Source organism: Motacilla alba, chromosome 2 (genome assembly GCF_015832195.1).
Source record: "Motacilla alba alba isolate MOTALB_02 chromosome 2, Motacilla_alba_V1.0_pri, whole genome shotgun sequence".
Classification (NCBI taxonomy): Eukaryota; Metazoa; Chordata; class Aves; order Passeriformes; family Motacillidae; genus Motacilla; species Motacilla alba.
Window position 1 is genome coordinate 4141375 of NC_052017.1, and position 18198 is coordinate 4159572.

At 45.2% G+C, this 18198-nt stretch overlaps 1 protein-coding gene across 5 annotated transcripts in view; it reads left to right on the top strand.

The window, feature by feature from the left end:
• CTDSPL (CTD small phosphatase like) overlaps positions 1 to 9020 on the top strand; it is an 81441-nt gene extending 72421 nt beyond the window's left edge. For 3 of the 5 annotated variants that reach the window (XM_038129999.1, XM_038130001.1, XM_038130000.1), the window contains 3 exons: positions 737 to 829; positions 2459 to 2644; positions 4931 to 9020. In XM_038129999.1, the coding sequence (XP_037985927.1) occupies positions 737 to 829; positions 2459 to 2644; positions 4931 to 5056 (405 nt within the window). In that variant the 3' untranslated portion in view covers positions 5057 to 9020. Of the gene's footprint in view, positions 1 to 736; positions 830 to 966; positions 993 to 2458; positions 2645 to 4930 lie in introns of those variants that run through there. The other 2 variants (XM_038130002.1, XM_038130003.1) reach the window with 1 other exon arrangement.
• The last annotated feature ends 9178 nt before the right edge of the window (positions 9021 to 18198 follow it).

Here is an 18198-nt window from a genome sequence, read left to right on the forward strand (position 1 = left end):
ATCTGCTAATCAGGTTGTTGACAGCAGGCAACCAAGGCAGTGCTAAAAGGCAGCAGAGCAGTGCTGAAGGCAGGATGCTGAAGAGGACAGAAATCCTGGGAATTTGCCATCTTTTGGCAAGGTCCTCTTTGAAAGATGCTGTAGACTTTGTCAGGTTTCAAACCCAGCATTTTTAGACATTCTGCATGGTGCTGGGGAGATTTTTGGTGGAAAAAAGTTCTCTGCAGAGCTGGAGGATCACTCTCCATAGTGAGCTATGGTACTTAGCACCTGGAATTTCAGAAATGAGAGAATCAGCCACAGAAGGAAAACAGGTCCCTTTTGAGCAATTCCTGCTGTCAGAGAGGCTTCCTCAGATTTATTCCTTCTGTGGAGCTCCTCAGCTTTCCAGCACCAGAAAGGGTTTGGTGGAGACATCCAGATCCTCACTTCCTGAGAAGCCCTCCTGTCTCCCTTTGCCTTTAATGAGATTTTTTGAGGAGCACCCTCCTGATGATGCTCAGTGTTTGCAGTTCCATAACCAGCAGGGGCTTGGCAGCCCGTGCGTGCCAACTCTCATTATTGGAGCTCTACTTTTATCTTGCATACTTTCCTTTTCCTCTAGCATTTCATTTGAACTGCTTCTCTGTTAACTTTTGTTTCAAGTGCTGGCATTGCAGGAGTGGTTTTTGTTTTTTGGGTTTCTTTTTTTCCTTTCCTTGAGCACCATCTGACCTAAATGCTGTTATCATTCCAGGTTTATGTCTTGAAACGACCACATGTGGACGAGTTTCTTCAGAGGATGGGAGAGCTCTTTGAATGTGTACTCTTCACAGCCAGTCTAGCCAAGGTTTGTTCCTCCCTTCATCTCTTTAACCCTTACGGTGCTGGTCAGTGGACTTTTGGTTGGGTTTTCTATGGATAATTGTTTCCACAGTTGGTACTATCTTAATTTTTCCCCTTCTTTTCTGCTTCTTTGTCTGACAGTGTGTACTTTGTCTGCTAGTGTGTGGGTAAGTGTTTCCATGGTAACACCATCACATATGGGCTTGTCTCATAATGTAGCCTCCATGCATTGCTCATGATGCCAATATGAAAGGCTCCCAAGTTACCATGGTTATAGTGAGAAATTAGAACAAATAGCGTGCCAGTGAAGCAACACATGAAAGCTGGGCATGAAATAAAACACCGAATTGAACCCTGTCTACACCACCAACCAGTGACTCAGAAACTCACTGGAAATGGGGAGCCAAGCTTCTTGCTCTCTTGAGGTGCAATTTCAACCTGGAGTTAGAAAATGAGGCCTTTTTTGCAGAGCTTGAAAGGTCCCCAGGAATATTTTGTGCCCTCTGGTCCTGCAGTAGCAGTAGTGGCTCGTAGGTAGTTTTTGTGGTAGATGTTACAGTAGTTGAGTGATCTGGAATTCTTCACTTCCCTCAGTGTATTGTATTTGTGGTGTCTTGTTTGTAAAATGATATTGGCTATTTCTAAATAGTGCTCTAGCATGGCAAGCTTTTGCTCCAGCCTAGTGTAGAGGTGGTGGCAGGGGACAGGACCCTGATCTTCTGTAAAGCCTTTTTCCCTGCATTCTCTTTACCACATACTGTTCAGTCATGTTGAAAAAATCCTAAATACTGCCCCAGTTTCATACTGAAATTATGTGCCTTATTTCATAATCAGATGATGATTGATTTCAACATCAGGTTTTTTTCTTGGTTTAAAATATAGGAAAATGGTAACTCCTGTTGTGCAATAATAAGATGTAACTGTCATTTTTCAACTATGTGGTTATTCATGTTTGAGTTTATTTGGATACTTCTTCTTGGTCAGTTTATAGAAATTGTTGGATTCTAAGGTGTGCCTCTGATTAAACTATCATCTTATGTATAAAATCTGAATTTCCCTGGTATTGTACACGAGCAGTTTTATTAATAACATCTTTGGCTGATCCTTTTTGGCCTAATTATGCAATTTGGTAATCTTAAGAGTCTTGCTGACCTAGTTGCTCCAAGGGCATCATTTGGCAGAGCCACATCAGGCTCAGATTTGTTCACTGCAGTTTATCTTCAGAGGCACGTGGAAACAAATCAGCTGGGGAAAAGCTTCATATTGATTTTCTATTAGCATTGGCTGGTTTTATGGTAATGGCAGGTGAGATCTCTGGATCCATCAACCTCTAGAAAACTCTCAGGTTAACTCTAAGTTGTCCCTGAGAATAAAACCTAATTAATAAATCACAGAAAAAATTTAGAGTGCAAGTTAGCCTTCTCTAGAAAGAGAATTGTCCTACTTTTGCTTTATCTCTTTATTAATCACTTCAGGTTTGCGGGCAATTGAGTTAATTAACAAGGAGCAGGGAAGAAAATGGAGAAAAAGGACATTTTATCTGAAATTATTTTGTGTCCCTTCTTTGTCTGGCTCTGTGAATCAGCCTTCTCTGCATGTTGCTAACTTGATGTTTCTGACTTGTATTTTTAAGTATGCAGACCCAGTAGCTGACTTACTGGATCGCTGGGGTGTGTTCAGGGCAAGGCTCTTTAGAGAATCCTGTGTTTTCCACCGAGGGAATTATGTGAAGGATCTGAGTCGACTGGGCCGTGAGCTGAGTAAAGTTATTATAGTAGATAATTCTCCTGCATCTTACATCTTCCATCCTGAAAATGCAGTAAGTATTCAGAGTACTCCAGCCTAACTTCATCTCTCTGGCCCCTGCCCAGGTGTTGTGATTCAGAAAATAGACTTTTCAGAGCACTGCCTTGTGTCAGATTTTGTGCTTTCTTAGGCTGCAGTGGGTTCTGGGGTTCACTGCCAAGTGGTGAAGGACATGGGCAAAGTGATCTTGACAGAGTGTCACAGCCATGACTGCTCCTGTGCTCTGAGCTTTGGCTTCTGGCTTGAGGTGCAGCAGTTTTCAGAAATACCAAGTGGTGTGGAACCTGAAAAACCAACCTAGCTCTAAGAAACAAAGCTGCCCTGCAGCACAGATTTTGTTCTTTGGAGTAGTGATTGCAGAAAGAATGGTTTGCTTGTATTGTATTTTCAGGCACCCCCAATGAAGGCAGGAATGATGAGTCTGACTCCATGTTCTCGGAAGGCTAATTTATTATTTTATAATACTATATTATATTAAAGAATACTAAACTATACTAAAGAATACAGAAAGGATACTTAAAGAATGCTAAAAAGATAATAATGAAAACTTGTGACTCTCTCCAGAGTCCTGACACAGCTTGGCCCTGATTGGCCAAAGAGTGAAAACAACTCACAGCAGAATCCAATGGAACATTCACCTGTGAGTGAACAATCTCCAAACACATTCCACACAGGAGAAGCAAATGAGATAAAAATTATTTTCTTTTTCTCTGAGGCTTCTCAGCTTCCCAGGAGAAAAATCCTGGGCAAAGGGATTTTTCAGAGAATGTGAATGCCACATGCTTGAATTTTTAGGTACTCTCATCTTTTTTTGTTGTGTGAATAATATTTTATTAGGCAAGATAATTAATTATTTACTGGTTGCTATTGAGATCTGCATTTGTGGGTAAGGGAAAGAAAAAAAAAAACAAACAACCAAGATCCTGTTGTGTTGTTATGCTCCTCCCTCAATTATTTTTGTCATAGCTCCATAATTAGAACTGTTAGTCAACAAGTTAATCAAGGTTTAGGAATAAGGATAAAGGGCAGGCAGCAGTTCTGTAGGGGAGAACAGTGAGGAGCAATGTACATTTTCCCTGTGTGTTTGCAGTGGCTCCAGGAGCTCTGATGGAGAGGTCTGGGGTGCTCCATCCATTGCTGCAGCCAGTACAGCTGCTCACATCTGCTCTGTCTGCCAGGGGAGAAGCTGGAACTCTTAGATCTGCTGACTTTTAGACAACCAGGCTGTGCACTGTTTGCTTTGATGTTTTTAGGCTGCTTTCTTTGTGAACTGTTAAAAATCAGTGTAGGAAGTCTTTTATTAAGAACACTGCTTTGCACAGTCCTCCCTCTGCAGAGTAGCTTTTTATTTTTTGGTGGTTTTTTTTTTTTTTTTTGGTAACAAGAGCTATTTATCTTCCAGCAGTCAGCTTTCAAGTTCAGATCCTAATATTGTGATGCCCTAAGTGATGGGGTGAAAACATTTTTCTGGTTGGTGCCACACATGGTTTAAAGCTGCCATTTATAATAACCAGGACCTGTAGCTCTAATTTACGTTCATGGTTAAAATTAAAAACCTGATCCAAGATCATTGTTTGGGATCTCGGAAATCAGTGCCAAGGAAATAATGAGCTGTAGAAATTTGGGAGATGAAATTGAGGGCCTTGTCGGAGTGGTTTAATCATGTATAGAGAAGTGCTGCTGGCTGATACTGGAGTCTCTGCAGAAACCAGAGCTTGTAACAAGATCCAGGATAGTCTTGGAAAGACCTCAGTGTGCTGAAGATACACAGAACACCTTCCCCAAATCCAGCCTGCATATTTAAGAAGGGCTATTATCTGTGTTGTTCTCTGAACCCACTCACTAGATCTACCATTTTTACCTGAACAATGTTCTGCCCTTGCAGTTAAACATTTCCTCCAAACCCCATGCTGGAAGGGGTTGCTGCTGCCTGCCTGTGCCTGGTGACTCACTCTGATAATTCTTAGAGGGGAAAAAACAAAATTGCCTGTAAATAAAGTGTCGGTGCAGCTTCATAATCTGTGTCTGCCTCCCAGTCTGTTCTGGATAGCAAGGAGGCAAAGCAAGGAGAGCTGCCCAGCGTGGGGTCATGTGGGTCACCTGGACATGCAGGTGAAGCTCAGCTGTCCTGGTTGGACTTGGGGTTGAACCTGCTGCTCCACCTGCATGCTAATGAGTAGCTAATTGCCATGATTATTTTAGCATGATGATGATGGTTACAGAACACCTACACAGACAAAACTCACGTGTCTTTTACATCATGAAACCCTCTCAGTGTTTGTTGGTTGCTTTGTTTCAGGTGCCTGTGCAGTCCTGGTTTGATGACATGACAGACACAGAGCTGCTAGATCTTATTCCTTTCTTTGAAGGACTAAGCAAAGAGGAAGAAGTTTACAGTATGCTTCATAAACTCTGCAACAGGTAGCCCTTAACTCTGACTGACTCCTGCTCCTAGATTGCAGTTGCTAGAGGCTGTCTCCATCTCTTTCAGCTCTTTCAAATGTAAGCTTGGGGAGGTCACCCCAGTCAGAAGTGCTACTCTTGATCTTCCTGTTACATTGGACACGAAGGACAATCATGAGTGATGCTATTAAGCCTTCAGAAGCCTGACTCCTAAGGTCATGTGTTCAGACTACTTTTTTAAAGGAAAAAAAAAAAAAGCTATTTTAAATGGGACTCTTTTAATTAATTTCATAAATGGACATCTTTTACTGGATCAGCTTTTCTTAAAACATGCCAAAAAAAAAAGAAGCTTGTATTTCAGCAGTTGAATTTCTCTCCCTTTCTTCCCCTCCCACTATGCAGACAATTTTACCCCCCTGCTTAGAGCAGTTGACCTGACTCTGAATTTTTCTTACAGAATGAAGTGCCTTTTTGAATGTTATTTTAAGATAAAAATTCATTTTTGTATAAGACGTATTTCCAGACATCTTTTAGTCTTGTATTGTCTAAATGCTTTAAAAGGAAAAAGGAAAAAAAAAAATTTATAGAGCACTGTAATATATAACAAAAGGAAAAAGTTGAAACCAAGATGCTGGGTTCCTGTCTCCACGATGACAACGAGTTGTGTTACACTTTGTCATGCTCAGAAGGTTCAGGCGGTCGTGGGAGGGGTGAACTGGGGTCATTAACACGGTTGTTTCACTGATGAGGATTTTGGGCACAGTTTTTAAAACATATCTGCAGTTGTTTGAATATTTAGGGAGTGATGGAGTTGAGGAAATGAGGTGGCTGATAGACCTAAAGCACCTTTAATTCCAGACAGATGAAGTTCTGCTGTCTCTGCTTACGCACAACTGCCATGCCTCTTCTTTTTTGGAAAACCATTATCTTGGGAGAACAGCAAGGAGATCTATTTATTAGCTTAAGATTCTTTTCTCAAAACAACCCATCTGGGGAAGCTGGATCTACATTGAGCTGTTTGGAGTACTTTTTTCTTTTCATTGCTGCTACTGTATACTCACCAAATGGAGTTGACCATCGGCTGTTATACTGTTTTTGCCACTGTGCCTGTGCTATGAGACATTTTCTGTAAGCTGCAAACTTGGGCAATAAATAAAATGCAGGCTTCATAACCCACCCCCATGGATTAATCCATTGGTAACTGATATACCAGTTAAAGGTGACCTGTAAAGGATTTTTTTTTTCAATTTTTTCAATTAAGATGAAGCCCTCTCCTTCCTTTGATACATGAAAATGCAGGAAGTTTGTTGCTGCCCACACCTTTGATTTATATTTCTTTTTCCCCAAGGTGTAAGGTGCAGATTATGAGCTGTATCAAGTCTTGCTGGAATGGCAGAAGTTACTAGCCTAGACTAAAATTGGTCCTCTGGCTTTGGAGTTGGGTTAGACTCATCTCTGAATCTGAGAGCCTGCTTAGCATCTTCTGCAGTGCCATAGCTATTTCAGATGAACGATTTTTAAATATTTTATGCCTTTGAAGAACAAGGCACACCTTTTTTTCCCTCCCCCTTTCCAGTGTCACCTTTCAGTTATTGTCCACAGCAGAAATCTGCAAACATAAAAGGTGCAGCTGCATTTGGCTGTCATCAGAGAAGACTAAATGGATTATTTGGTGCTTCTAATTAGCCTCGTGCTAAATTCTGAATTGTAGACCCCCTTTGCCTTTTCTCTTTTCCTCGAGAAGTCCCGATGACTTGGGAAGAAAACAAATTCCTTTGTGATGGACCTGGGGCTTGTGATCCTTGTCTCAAAAACATCGGTGAAGCAGCTTAACAAATCCATCTGAGAGGGGCAGGCCAGTCTGCACAGGCAGCGAGTGGGTGGTGGTGGGTGCAGTATCAAACTGAGCCCCCCTTGCAGTGCAGCTGTGCTCCAGCTGTGCTCCAGCTGTGGCTGGGCCCAGGGGTGCTGGAGGCAGTCCCGTCACACCCGTGAGTCTGTAGGGCATCACCCTTTTGTTTCTTAACCAGCTGGCATCACCTTAGTACTGTATAAATCTGTGCCACAACAAAAACACAAAGTGTCGAGTTTAAAAATGAAAAATCTAAAAAGAAAAAAAAAAAAAAAGCCTACTTTGTTTAAAAGATAACGAAAAAAATTTAAACAAGAAAAAGGACGTATGGATTCTGGTTAGTCCATTAACGTTTACTTTCAGTTTAAGATGGTTTAATTTTGTATTTGACTCCAGAGTAATGAAACTGTAAGCTGCCAAAAAAAAAAAAAAAAAAAAAAAAAGGTGTTCTCTGAGCAGTATTTTCAACTGTGCCTGTGGCTCCTGGGCCCCAGTGCAGTTTGCAGGGAAGTATTCAGGTTGTAGTTAGTCGTGCAGGTATGAGAGGAATGGCTGAAGAAATTCAAAGACTTTTTCTCCTTAGCGTTAGACCAAACAATCAGACAAAGAGTAAATAACCCACGAGACAGGGCCATGTGACAGTTGTGACCTGTTGGACGTGAGACAAACCATGTCACCCATTTGCATCTCTGGAAGCAGCGATTTCATGAACCAGTTGCCTTAAGTCTGCGAATGAATGTTGATTATATTATTAAAGTGTCTTGTATTGTTTTCAAATCCACATAGAATGGGCAACTGAACTTCTGCACCAGCCTCTGGAGGAATGGTTCTGATGATGTTCTGTACAACCATGCTTGTACTGTATTATTTTGGCTCTTAAAACCCGCCAAATTTTAAAAAACCCAACTTACTGTAACTTAATACAGCATTAAAATGACACTTGGTGACAATACATAGACAAAAAACGTAGCACAGCTTTGATCTCTGTTAGCATTAAGAGTATTTTCTATAAGTTCTGATCAGTTCTATTTTTTTTAACTCACTCAACTCATATGGGAATAAAACTCAGAGTGCTCTGCAATCAGGTTTGGACTCCCCTGGGTATTCAGATTTGGCCAACAACTGTCGCAGTTGTTTATTTAGACACTATCATCATACTTGAAATTTCAAGTGTTGAGTTTGCGTGGATATACATACGCTATATATATTTAGAGTTTCTAGATTCTAAAAAAGCAATAGAGTTCTGTCCATAAAGTCAGAGAACGAGTGGAATGTTTGTAAAATTTGCAATACGGGTATTTGATTGTATTTTAAATGCAAGATTTAAAAAAAAAAAAAAATTCAAATAGGAAAAAAAAAAAACAAACCCTTGTTTCCTAAATCTCTTGCATATTTTGAAGTGCAGTTACTGCATGCAGGTCACCAGGGCTGTTCTAAACCCTGGGTTTCAATTCTATTTCTGGATATCATAGAAATATTAAAAAGTCTTTTCCCAGTTGGTCATTCTAAAGACATGCTGCCTGGCCTGAAGTTCTGTTGTCCTTTTTATGTTGGGTTAAAAAGCGGTTTTTTGCCTGTATGGGTATTTTTAAATGAAGCTGTAAGGCAGAATGCCTTAGACCCTTGAAACCCAACAGAAGTGTTAACGATGAAATTGCCATTTGTAACCTTAGGGCTGTGCGCAGAATCCTTGTTCACACCACGGGGCGTGGCAGGCTGGGCACGGGGAGATGGTGGCAAATGTACAATATTGCTGTCTTCATTTAGGTAGCTTTGGAAGAAGAGTTTTGTCTCTTTGTTTCGCCCTTTTGATCTTTATTAAAACAGCAAAAGTTATGCGTGGAAGAAACTCAACACCTGGAGACGTTTTTTGGTTGTCAGTGTACGCAATCACTTTTCTTACAGCATGACTTTGATTAGACTGGTTGGGGACAATAAAGTATCTAAATGACACTGGTGTGTGCTGATGTTGCAGCTTTTGAAATTTCAATGTAAAAAAAAAAAGAAAAGAAAAAAAAAAAGAAAAAGAATCTGTAGCTCTGTGACTTCCGAAGGCGTAACCCTCTGTTGGACAGATTGTTTTTAACCTAATAAACCACGGTTCCGCACAGCCCTATTTGTAAAACAAAAACAAGTTTGTGCCTCTGATTCCAAGGTGCTGTGATGTTTTTTTGCCTTTGTGGGGCGAGGAGGGGCAGGTGAGACTGGCGTGGGGCAATTGCTTCAAAATCTCTGGGCTAACTATGCAAAACCAGCTGTCAGTTTTCTGTTTCACATGATGTTGTAAAATCCCAGCTGACTCTCTCTTATTTCTTGTTAAAGATCTATCGGGAGCTCCTCAACAGAGGAGTAAGCAATGGAAATGTTTCTTTCTTTCTTTCTTTCTTTTTTCCTTTTTTTTTTCCTTATGATGGAGCTGTTTACACTTTGATGCAATGAACAATCCAGCAATACTTGAGAAACACTACAGATAACCATATGAGTGTTTGCAGGAGAGAGAAGTGTTGTCAATCAGGTATTGAATGGTTTCTTTACTGTCACAAATAAAAAATTTTAACAATATAGTTACTTGTGCATGTAATACTTCTCTGGGAAAAAGCACTTCTGCACTTCTCCTTCAGTACCAGGCACTGATTCAGCAGGGACTTCACTCCTGCTAATGCACATCCGTGCTAGAGGGTAAAATCACCCATCCCTGTCCCACCCTGCTGCCCCTCTCCTCTCCCAGTCACGTGCAGGGCTCCTCAGTGGCTGCCCTCGCACCTGCTCGTGCAAACAGAGCTGATGAACTACTGATGAACTCTGCTAAATAAATTGGTGGCGACTCTTGCAGATGTTCCAGCTATTTAGATCTCTTGGATGAGATCATACAATAATTTGTTCAAGTCTCAAAGCTGTGTGACTTCTTTTGAAGGGCTTACTTCAGCTACTTGAATAGCTGTTCTTAACATCACTGCCATATCCACATGAATATCTGAATAAAACACTTTATTTGGTTAGAAAAATCTATTTTGGGATTTTTTATCTGACACAGTAAGACTTAGGCAGAGCCTTCCTTTCTAGGAAAGGCACATTTTATTGATGCTTTATGAGCAGAAAACCTCAGGCCTGTTGGAATTAGCAGCTGGCTCAAGATAGCACATTCGTTGCAATTAAAAATATTTTTTAGTTAGTCCTATGATTGGTTGGAATGACCTGGCCTGCCTTTCCTTTGTACCGGTTGGTCAGGTTTTTGATTTTTTTAGGTTTGGTTTGGTTTTGCTTTGTTTTTGTTTTTAATTTTATCAATCTCCTTAGCTGCTACTTAGGATAAAGATGCCTTTCTCTTTTATTTTTTTTTCCCCCCACTTGGTAAAACAAGTGTTACAAAATTCATAAAACAGCTCATTTATAGTGGTGAGAAAGATCCTGTTGTTCTGTGCTGACAGAAACCAAGTGTCTGCAGAACTGAATACACAACAGTCCATACACCTATAGGCTTTCCAATGGGTTTCCCCCTCCTTTTTGTTGTCTTTTGACTCAGGAGGAAATCCAACTGCTCTGCAGTTCCCTGCAGGGTGGGGTAGGGCTGTTCCAGGTGGGATGCAGCCTCCAGCAGTTTTCCTGGCAAGCAACATTTGCTATCCAGACTTCCCACCAGCCCAGCCACGCTGGCAGGAGCCCAGGAACCTTCTGGACTCCTCTGGTTCTGCTGGAGCTGCTGGAGAAGGAGTGCTCAGTGGGTAACCCGCTGGTTTGGGCAGGTTGGCAGCCTTGGAGAGCTGCAGGAGTTCTGTTGGGAAGGAGCTGTGCTGGGAGCAGGGTGTCTGTGGGTGAAGCTGTGTTCAGGGCATTTCTGAGGCACAGGGGGTCAGTGTGGCTCCACAGGGCAGGGTTCCCTTTGCAGTGCATCCCAATGTCAAAAGGTGAGGTTTGGCCGTGGCTAAAAGGGGGTCACAAGGACTTTGGGAGGTGGTGGCTGTGGCTGTGTCCCCCCATGGAGCCTCCCCCTGCTCTCCCCAAACCAGCGTCGCTGGGTTTTGCACCCACATTCTGATTTCAGGACTTGGACACACCTGGTGGGGATGGAGAGGCAGGAAAAGCTGGACACAAGCACAGCTGGCACCCATCACCCTCCTTACCTCGGGCTGCACCCCAGCAAGGACAAGGCTGCTGCTGCTCGGAGGGAACAGAGGAGTCACCGCTCAGCCAGACTCGTGTCACCCCCTTGGAGAGCCTCTGTCCCTCCAGATAATGAGGGGTGATCCTTTTGTCCCTACAAATGTGATGTCACCGCCTCTGAATTCCCAGCCTTGCAATAAATGTTGCACTCAGAAGCTCGGGGGGGTTGTCGGGGAGTTGCTGGCTTGACAATGGGTTGTTTTCTTTGATTTTAATGAGCTTTTGTGATGAAAACCAAATTTCTTTACAGTGTAACCTTGTAATTTTTTTTTTTTCATGCTTTGATTCAGTTTGACAATAAACTATCTGTGTTATTTTTTTTCATTCTCTTCATGCCTGATAATGCAAATAGTTCAGGTCTGTTCCCAGAAATCTCCCTTTCTCTGTCCACAGGCCATTCTCTGTGGGGAAGGCATTGGGAGGGGGAAGCAAAGACTTCAGAGAATCAGGCCAGAAAGTTCTCATTCCATTCTTCTCAACTCTTGGGAGCTGCTGGGCTTTAGTAAAGATGAAAGCCTTGACTGCTGAGCACCAAGGCCTTCTTCCCCTGCCAGCAGATTTGGCAGAAAGGTTCAGCTCCTGTTCCTTTTGGTTAACCTGCTGAGGTTTGGATAATTCCATCTGGCTGCTTTCCAAAGCCACTGAAGCCTGTAAGATGGAGCTGAGAAGAGGAGCAAGATCCTGGATTGTGGGAGAGGCTAAGGGGGCAGGAGGAAACCTGATGGTGGCTGGTGGGGGTTCTGTACAAACCCCTTCCAGTCCCTGCATGCAGCACCCCTTGCATGATGACATTCCCAGCATCCCTGGAGCAGTTTGGCTCCTCACCTGCCTGTCCTGGGGTTTTAGGGATAAATGGGGCTGAGCAGATCAGGATCGCTGCCGTTCTCCCAGGCTGTGGTGTCACCTCTGAGTGACTGGTGACAGTGACAGTGCCTGTTGTGGGTGCTGATGTTGGGCAGCTGGCCTGGCACAGGTCTTGGGTCACGCAGTCTGCAGCCAAGCACTGATTCCCTGAGGGAAAGGAGAAGCTGGGGGAGCTGCCTTCTTCTGGAGCTGGATGGGGGCAAGGTGCCCAGGTGAAGCAGGTTCTGTTCTCACCTGGCACATGGCTCGAGTTAGGTCTGCATGGCAGGATCAGGCTGAAGAAGTTGCAAGTAAAGCATTTGCTGCAAGACAAACCCACAGAAGGGTGAAAGTCTGGCATTTTCATGTGTGGTTTTAATAGGAAAATGATTCTATAAATGCTGTTAGGTTTCTTTCTTTCTAATCTCCACCTAATCCCCTGGTTAATACCTGCTGTACCCTCAGGGACTGAGAACCAGAGATTGGTGTAAAATTTATCTGTGAGGTTTTTAGTGCATCTTTTTCCTTCACAAGCAAATTCATCTGGAAGACGAGGGGAAGATTTTTGTCCAGACCTAAAGAACCCATTTAACGACAGAATTACAGAATCATTTTGGTTGGGAAGGAGTCACAGCTGAGAGGGACCAGGTGCTGTGTAGGAGTAGGGCTGGGGCTGAGCACGTTCAGGTCCTGCCCTTGGCTCTCCATCACAGGGCTGCAGCTCTGTGACTCTTTAACTTTCCATCTGATCTTTCCTCTCAGTAGTGACTGGAGCATCTCACTGGAATCCTCTGTACCAGATCTTAGTCACCCTGAGCAGGTTCAGATGAGTAACCACCCACTGGTCTGAGCCCTGACCTGCTGGATAGATCCTGGAATAACAACCAGAGGGATCAGGCAAAGACTCGGGGTGATGATGCTTGGAAAACAATTGGATTGTTGCATCCCAAAGAGGAGCATGAGGGAGGAAGCACGGAGGGCTTTTGTGGCTGGGGATTGTGGTGTTCCAAGCCCTGCCGTGGCCTGCGTTTGGCTTTGATGTGTCAGTGATGGAAATCTTGGAAAAAAACCAGGGTTTGAAAGGCTCTGGCCGTGCAGGGCCCGGTCACACCACGAGATGGTGCAGCCGGGCAGCGCTGCCCTTGAAAGGCGCCCCAGAGGAAATTTAAATGACATTATTATCTCATGGAAGAGCATCACCACCGTTTAGGATGTCTGAGTGCCCTGCCAGGACTGTGCTCCACAGGTCCATGGATAACCCCTTCCTTCAGGTAAAAAAATCTCTTTTGGTACTTCACAAGCAATTTCTTCATTGCCCACTTATTCCTGAGTGTCCTTTGACAAAGGAACTGGTGGCTCCACACCTGAGCACAGGATAACTATTCATGATCATTCTTGTCACTGAGTATTTTTTCTTCCATGAAAATGCAGAAATGTGTGATCAGAGCAGGAAAATAAAAGAGGGAAGTCAGTTTCTCAAATAGTTGAGCTCTAAATCATGTCCTTACACCTCCCCTAGTGTGCTAAACCATTTTTTCCTCCAAAAGCTTTGCTGCTCACCTTTTTTTTTTTTTTTTTCCAAGCAACATCATTTTGAATTCAGCTTTGGCTGAAGTACACGAGGAGAACTGTGGACAAATGTTGAATCTCCAGGAGGGGGAGGGAAAAAAAAAGAAGAAACAGAAGGGGTGCCAAGCTGGCAGGTGTGTGACAAGGCACATTCCCTGTGCCAGTTCCGCTCCCTGCCCATGCCCGGCGTGAGGAGACAGGGCAGCCAGGGGCACAGGGACAGGGGGCCAGGCTGCACCAAAAGGGTTGGACCTTTCCAGGGAATGGGGATGGAATCCTTGTTAGTGACTGCAGGGTTGGACCTTTCCAGGGAATGGGGATGGAATCCTTGTCAGTGACTGCAGGGTTGGACCTTTCCAGGGAATGGGGATGGAATCCTTGTTAGTGACTGCAGCATCTGCTTTCCCATTCCCAGCACACTCCTGGGGTTTTGGGGAGAAGGGGGGTGTTCCAGGCCATTAGCCACCCTTTCTGCTCTCCTGGCAGGCTCCTTCCCACCTGGAAGCACCTGCCCTGTGAGGAAAGACTGGAGGAGTTGGGTCCCTGCTGCCTGGGGATGGGAAGGCTCAGTGCCCCTCATCAGAGCAGCCCAGGGCTGAAAGGTGCCACAAAGAGGATGGAGGCTCTCTCCTCCCCTCTCTCTTCCCACAGAGCCATGGAGAAGACAACAAGGAATGGCTCCAGGTTGCCCCAGAAAATGTTTTATCTTGACACAAGAAATCTTTACAGTGAGAATCATGGAAACAACTTCCCCAGGGACGAGGTGGAGTCCCCGAGGCTGGAGGATTTCCAGGTGGGACTAGACAATGATGGAAAGCCTCACCTAGGCTCCCTTTCCATGACAGGCTGGAGCAGATGGTCAGGACCTCTTTCAGCCTGGGCTGTTCTTGATTCTGTGATTCCCATTTATCACCCTCCCCCTCCTGGCAGGCTGTGCCCAGGAATGGGGTGACCATGGTGAAGCAGGGGGGCTCTGCAGCCCCAGCAGCTGAGGAGGGGCCACCCAACCTTGGCTGTTTCCTTCTGGCTTGGATGGCCCCCCTCTTTTGCCTCTCCTTTCATTCATGAGGGCAAGATTGCACTAAAATTTAAATCCCATCTGGGATCCCTGCCTGGGCCCAGCTCCTGGAGACAGCTTTGCCCATCCCAGCTTTACCCATCCCAGGCAGCTCCAGCCACACAGGACCCTGGGGCTGTTGGAGCTGAGGGGAAGCTGCTGCAGGGAACTCCTGCATCTCTGCTAGCAAAACAAAGACATTCTTGGCTGCAAAAATCAGATTATCTGCAAATCCATGTTCCCCGTGGGATGCAGGATGAAGGTGTGGCTTGATGAATGTAACCCAGCCAATATGGAAAATTTAAATTAAAAGGAGAAAAATTCCTTGACAGGCATTTCTTAACCTTTGCAGTGTGCCAGGGAAAAGGTCAGGCTCCAGTTAATGACTTGATGTTCAATCTGGGTCTCTCCAAGATCCAGTTTCTCCTCAAATTCTCTCAGTTCCTTGGATGCTGTTGGGGCACAGGCACTTCTCACCTTCCCTGGTATGAAAGGGAAGGAAATTATCTATACCTCATTGTCCAAGGGGTAAAACCATTCCACAAATCATGCATTTTCTTTTCTACTCTGTAAAGGTTGTGGCCTCATGTCATTAGATTCCACATCCCTCTTGTTCTCCTGAAAGTCTTTGGGTGCTGGGGGATAAATGTTTTTTATCTGCCTGCAATGAGTCAGCCACAAGGCAGCAAAGGGAGCCAGATTTTCTAAATTTCAACTTTACAGAAAAAAAAATCAAGTTCTTCTTTTAACTTTTTCATAACCAGGTTGTCAGCTGTGACACTTTGTTGTGATGTTTTTTAAAATAATGAATTTGATGTGCTTGCTGACAGGCTGGATCACACAGGCACTGGGTTTGTATGCTGTCACCCGTTTTTAGGGATCTCACTACCAAAATAGGTATCAGCTCCATCCTGGAGACAGTCAGAGATGTTGAAGCAGAGCCACTAATTAGTCATAATGGTGGGTTCTTTTCCCTGATATCATTTTGAGCTTTAGAGCAGATCCCTCCTGAGAACCGATGTGTGATTATCAGCGAAGCAGGAATTGGATCATCAGGAACCAGGGCAAATGAAGAGAGCAGCAGCTCATCCTCCAGCAAGTGGAGCACATCCTGGGCTGCATCACAAGAATTGGCACCAGCAGGTGGAGGGAGGTGATTCCCCCTCTGCTCTGCCCTTGTGAGACCCCTCCTGCAGTGCTGGGAGCAGCTCTGGGGCTCCCAACACAACAAAAACCTGGAGCTGCTGGAGCAACTCCAGAGGAGGCCATGGGGATGTTCCAAGGGCTGGAGCCAGGCTGGGAGAGCTGGGAATGTTCACCTGGAGAAGGGAAGGCTCCAGGGAGAGCTCAGAGCCCCTTCCAGGGCATGAAGGGGCTCCAGGAGAGCTGGAGAGGGACTGGGGACAACGGATGGAGGGACAGGACAAGGGGCAATGGCTTTATACAGAAAGAGAGAATATTTGGATTCGATATTAGGAATAAATTCTTCCCTGTGAGGGTGGAGAGGCCCTGGCACAGGGTGCCCAGAGCAGCTGTGGCTGCCCCTGGATCCCTGGAAATGTCCAAGGCCGGGTTGGATGGGGCTTGGAGCAGCCTGGAATGGGGGAAGGTGGAACTGGATGAGGTTTAATGTCCCTTCCAACCCAAGCCACTCTGGGGCTCTAAGAGATCCCACCTGCCATGGCCCTGCTGAGAATGACAGCAATCAGAGATGGGTCAAAGTGCTCGGAGTTGCCTTTCTAAATGCCAATATTTTATCAAAACAAACCTCAATGTTGTTGATTCCTACAAACTTTCTCCTCCCCTCTTCTATTCTTAGGCCGCCCTGGAACAATGCAAGAAGAAGTCATTTTTTCAACAGCATTTTCAAAGTTCATAACAATTCTGTGATTATTATTTTATTTCCTTTTTTTTTTCTTTAAATGAGCAGCAACTAAAGCTTTACTGATTTTATCAACCAACAGCCTTGAGGCTGCTATAAAAAAGCTGCACTGCTGTAATGAAAGAAACACAGAGATGGGAAAATTAAGGCTGCTGCTGTACCAGTGAGCTGTATGTGGTCTCTGAACATTCAATTTTAGCTTGCAGGTAGCCTAAACCACTATTCAAGGAAGGGAAGGGGAGAGAGAGGCTGAATTCTAAATGGTCCCAGTCCAGCTCTGCAAATTGTGTGAAAGCACAGCCCTGTTTTCCTAAATGTTCAGAGCTTATCCTGATGCTCTATTTAAAATTGCACAGTGCAGGGTGGGAGGGGAGCATGACTGTGTCAGGCTGAGGCAGGAGGGAGGATGGGAAGCACAAGCTGTCAGGTACTGGAGCTGCCCTCAGATCTCCAGCAGCAGCTTCAAAGCACTGCATCAAACCTCAGCTGTCTGAGCTGCAAAACATGCAGGAGTGGGAAAAATAACATCAGGTGCCTGTTTCACAGAATTCCCAGAATGATCAGGTTGGAAGAGACCTTCAAGATCATCGAGTCCAACCCAGCCCCAACAGCTCAACTCAACCCTGGCACCCAGTGCCACATCCAGGCTTTGTTAAACACACCCAGGGATGATGACTCCACCACCTCCCCGGGCAGCCATTCCAGAACTTTATCACTCTTTCTGAGAAAAGCTTTTTCCTGCTCTCCAGCCTGTATTTGCCTTGGTGCAGCTCGAGGCTGTGTGCTCTGTTTGTGTCAGTGCTGCCTGGAGAAAGAGCCCAGCCCCAGCTGAGCACAGGCACCTTTCAGGAGCTGCAGAGAGTGATGAGGGCAGCCCTGAGTCTCCTTTTCTCCAGGCTGAGCACCCCCAGCTCCCTCAGTGGTTGCTCTCAGGGTTTGTGTTCCCAGCCCCTCTCCAGCCTCGTTGCCTCCTCTGGATGGACTCAAGGGTCTCAACGTCCTTCCCAAGCTGAGGGGCCAGAGCTGGGCACAGCACTCGAGGAGTGACCCCACAGTGCCCAGGGCAGGGGCAGAGTGACCTCCCTGGGACAAACCGTGGTGGGCGAAGCCTCTCTCACCTCAGGTCAGCCCAAGGTGGGAATGGCCAAAAAGTCATTCACAGAATCAGGGAATGGTTTGGGCTGGAAGGGACCTTAAAGCTCATCCAGCCCCAAGGCCCTGGCATGGGCAGGGACACCTCCCACCAGGCAGGCTGAGGTCAGTGTTTCCCTTGTGTCCTAGATTGCAAGGCAATATGAATTGTATTCCCCATCTGTCAGAGCTGGGGCAGTTATCTCTGTTCATGGGGCAGTTTCTTCACCTCTCCCACAGCCAATCCTCCCTCCAGGAGATCTCTGCTGTCCATGGCCACTGAGTGTCCCTGCATGGCTGATCAAATTCCATCATCCCATGGGGAGATGCTGCACCCAGGGCAGGAGCCAAGCATTCCTACCTGGATCCAATCTGAGCCTGCAACAGCACAGCAGCCTTTGCCCCCTGCATTCCCAGAGGAGCAGCTTTCTGCTGCCCTGCATTCCCAGAGGAGCAGCTGCCTCTTCCACTGGATCTTCAGAGGAAAACTCCACCCTTGTCTAGGATCCCTGCTCCAGCAGAACCACACCTGACACTCCAGGAGGACTGCAGCCACAATTCCAACTGGACTGCTCCCAACACCCTGACCCACAGGGTGTCAGGTTGTATTCTGACTCTGTCAGTGTTGTTTTGATTTACTGCATTGCTTATTTTATCCTTTTATTTTCT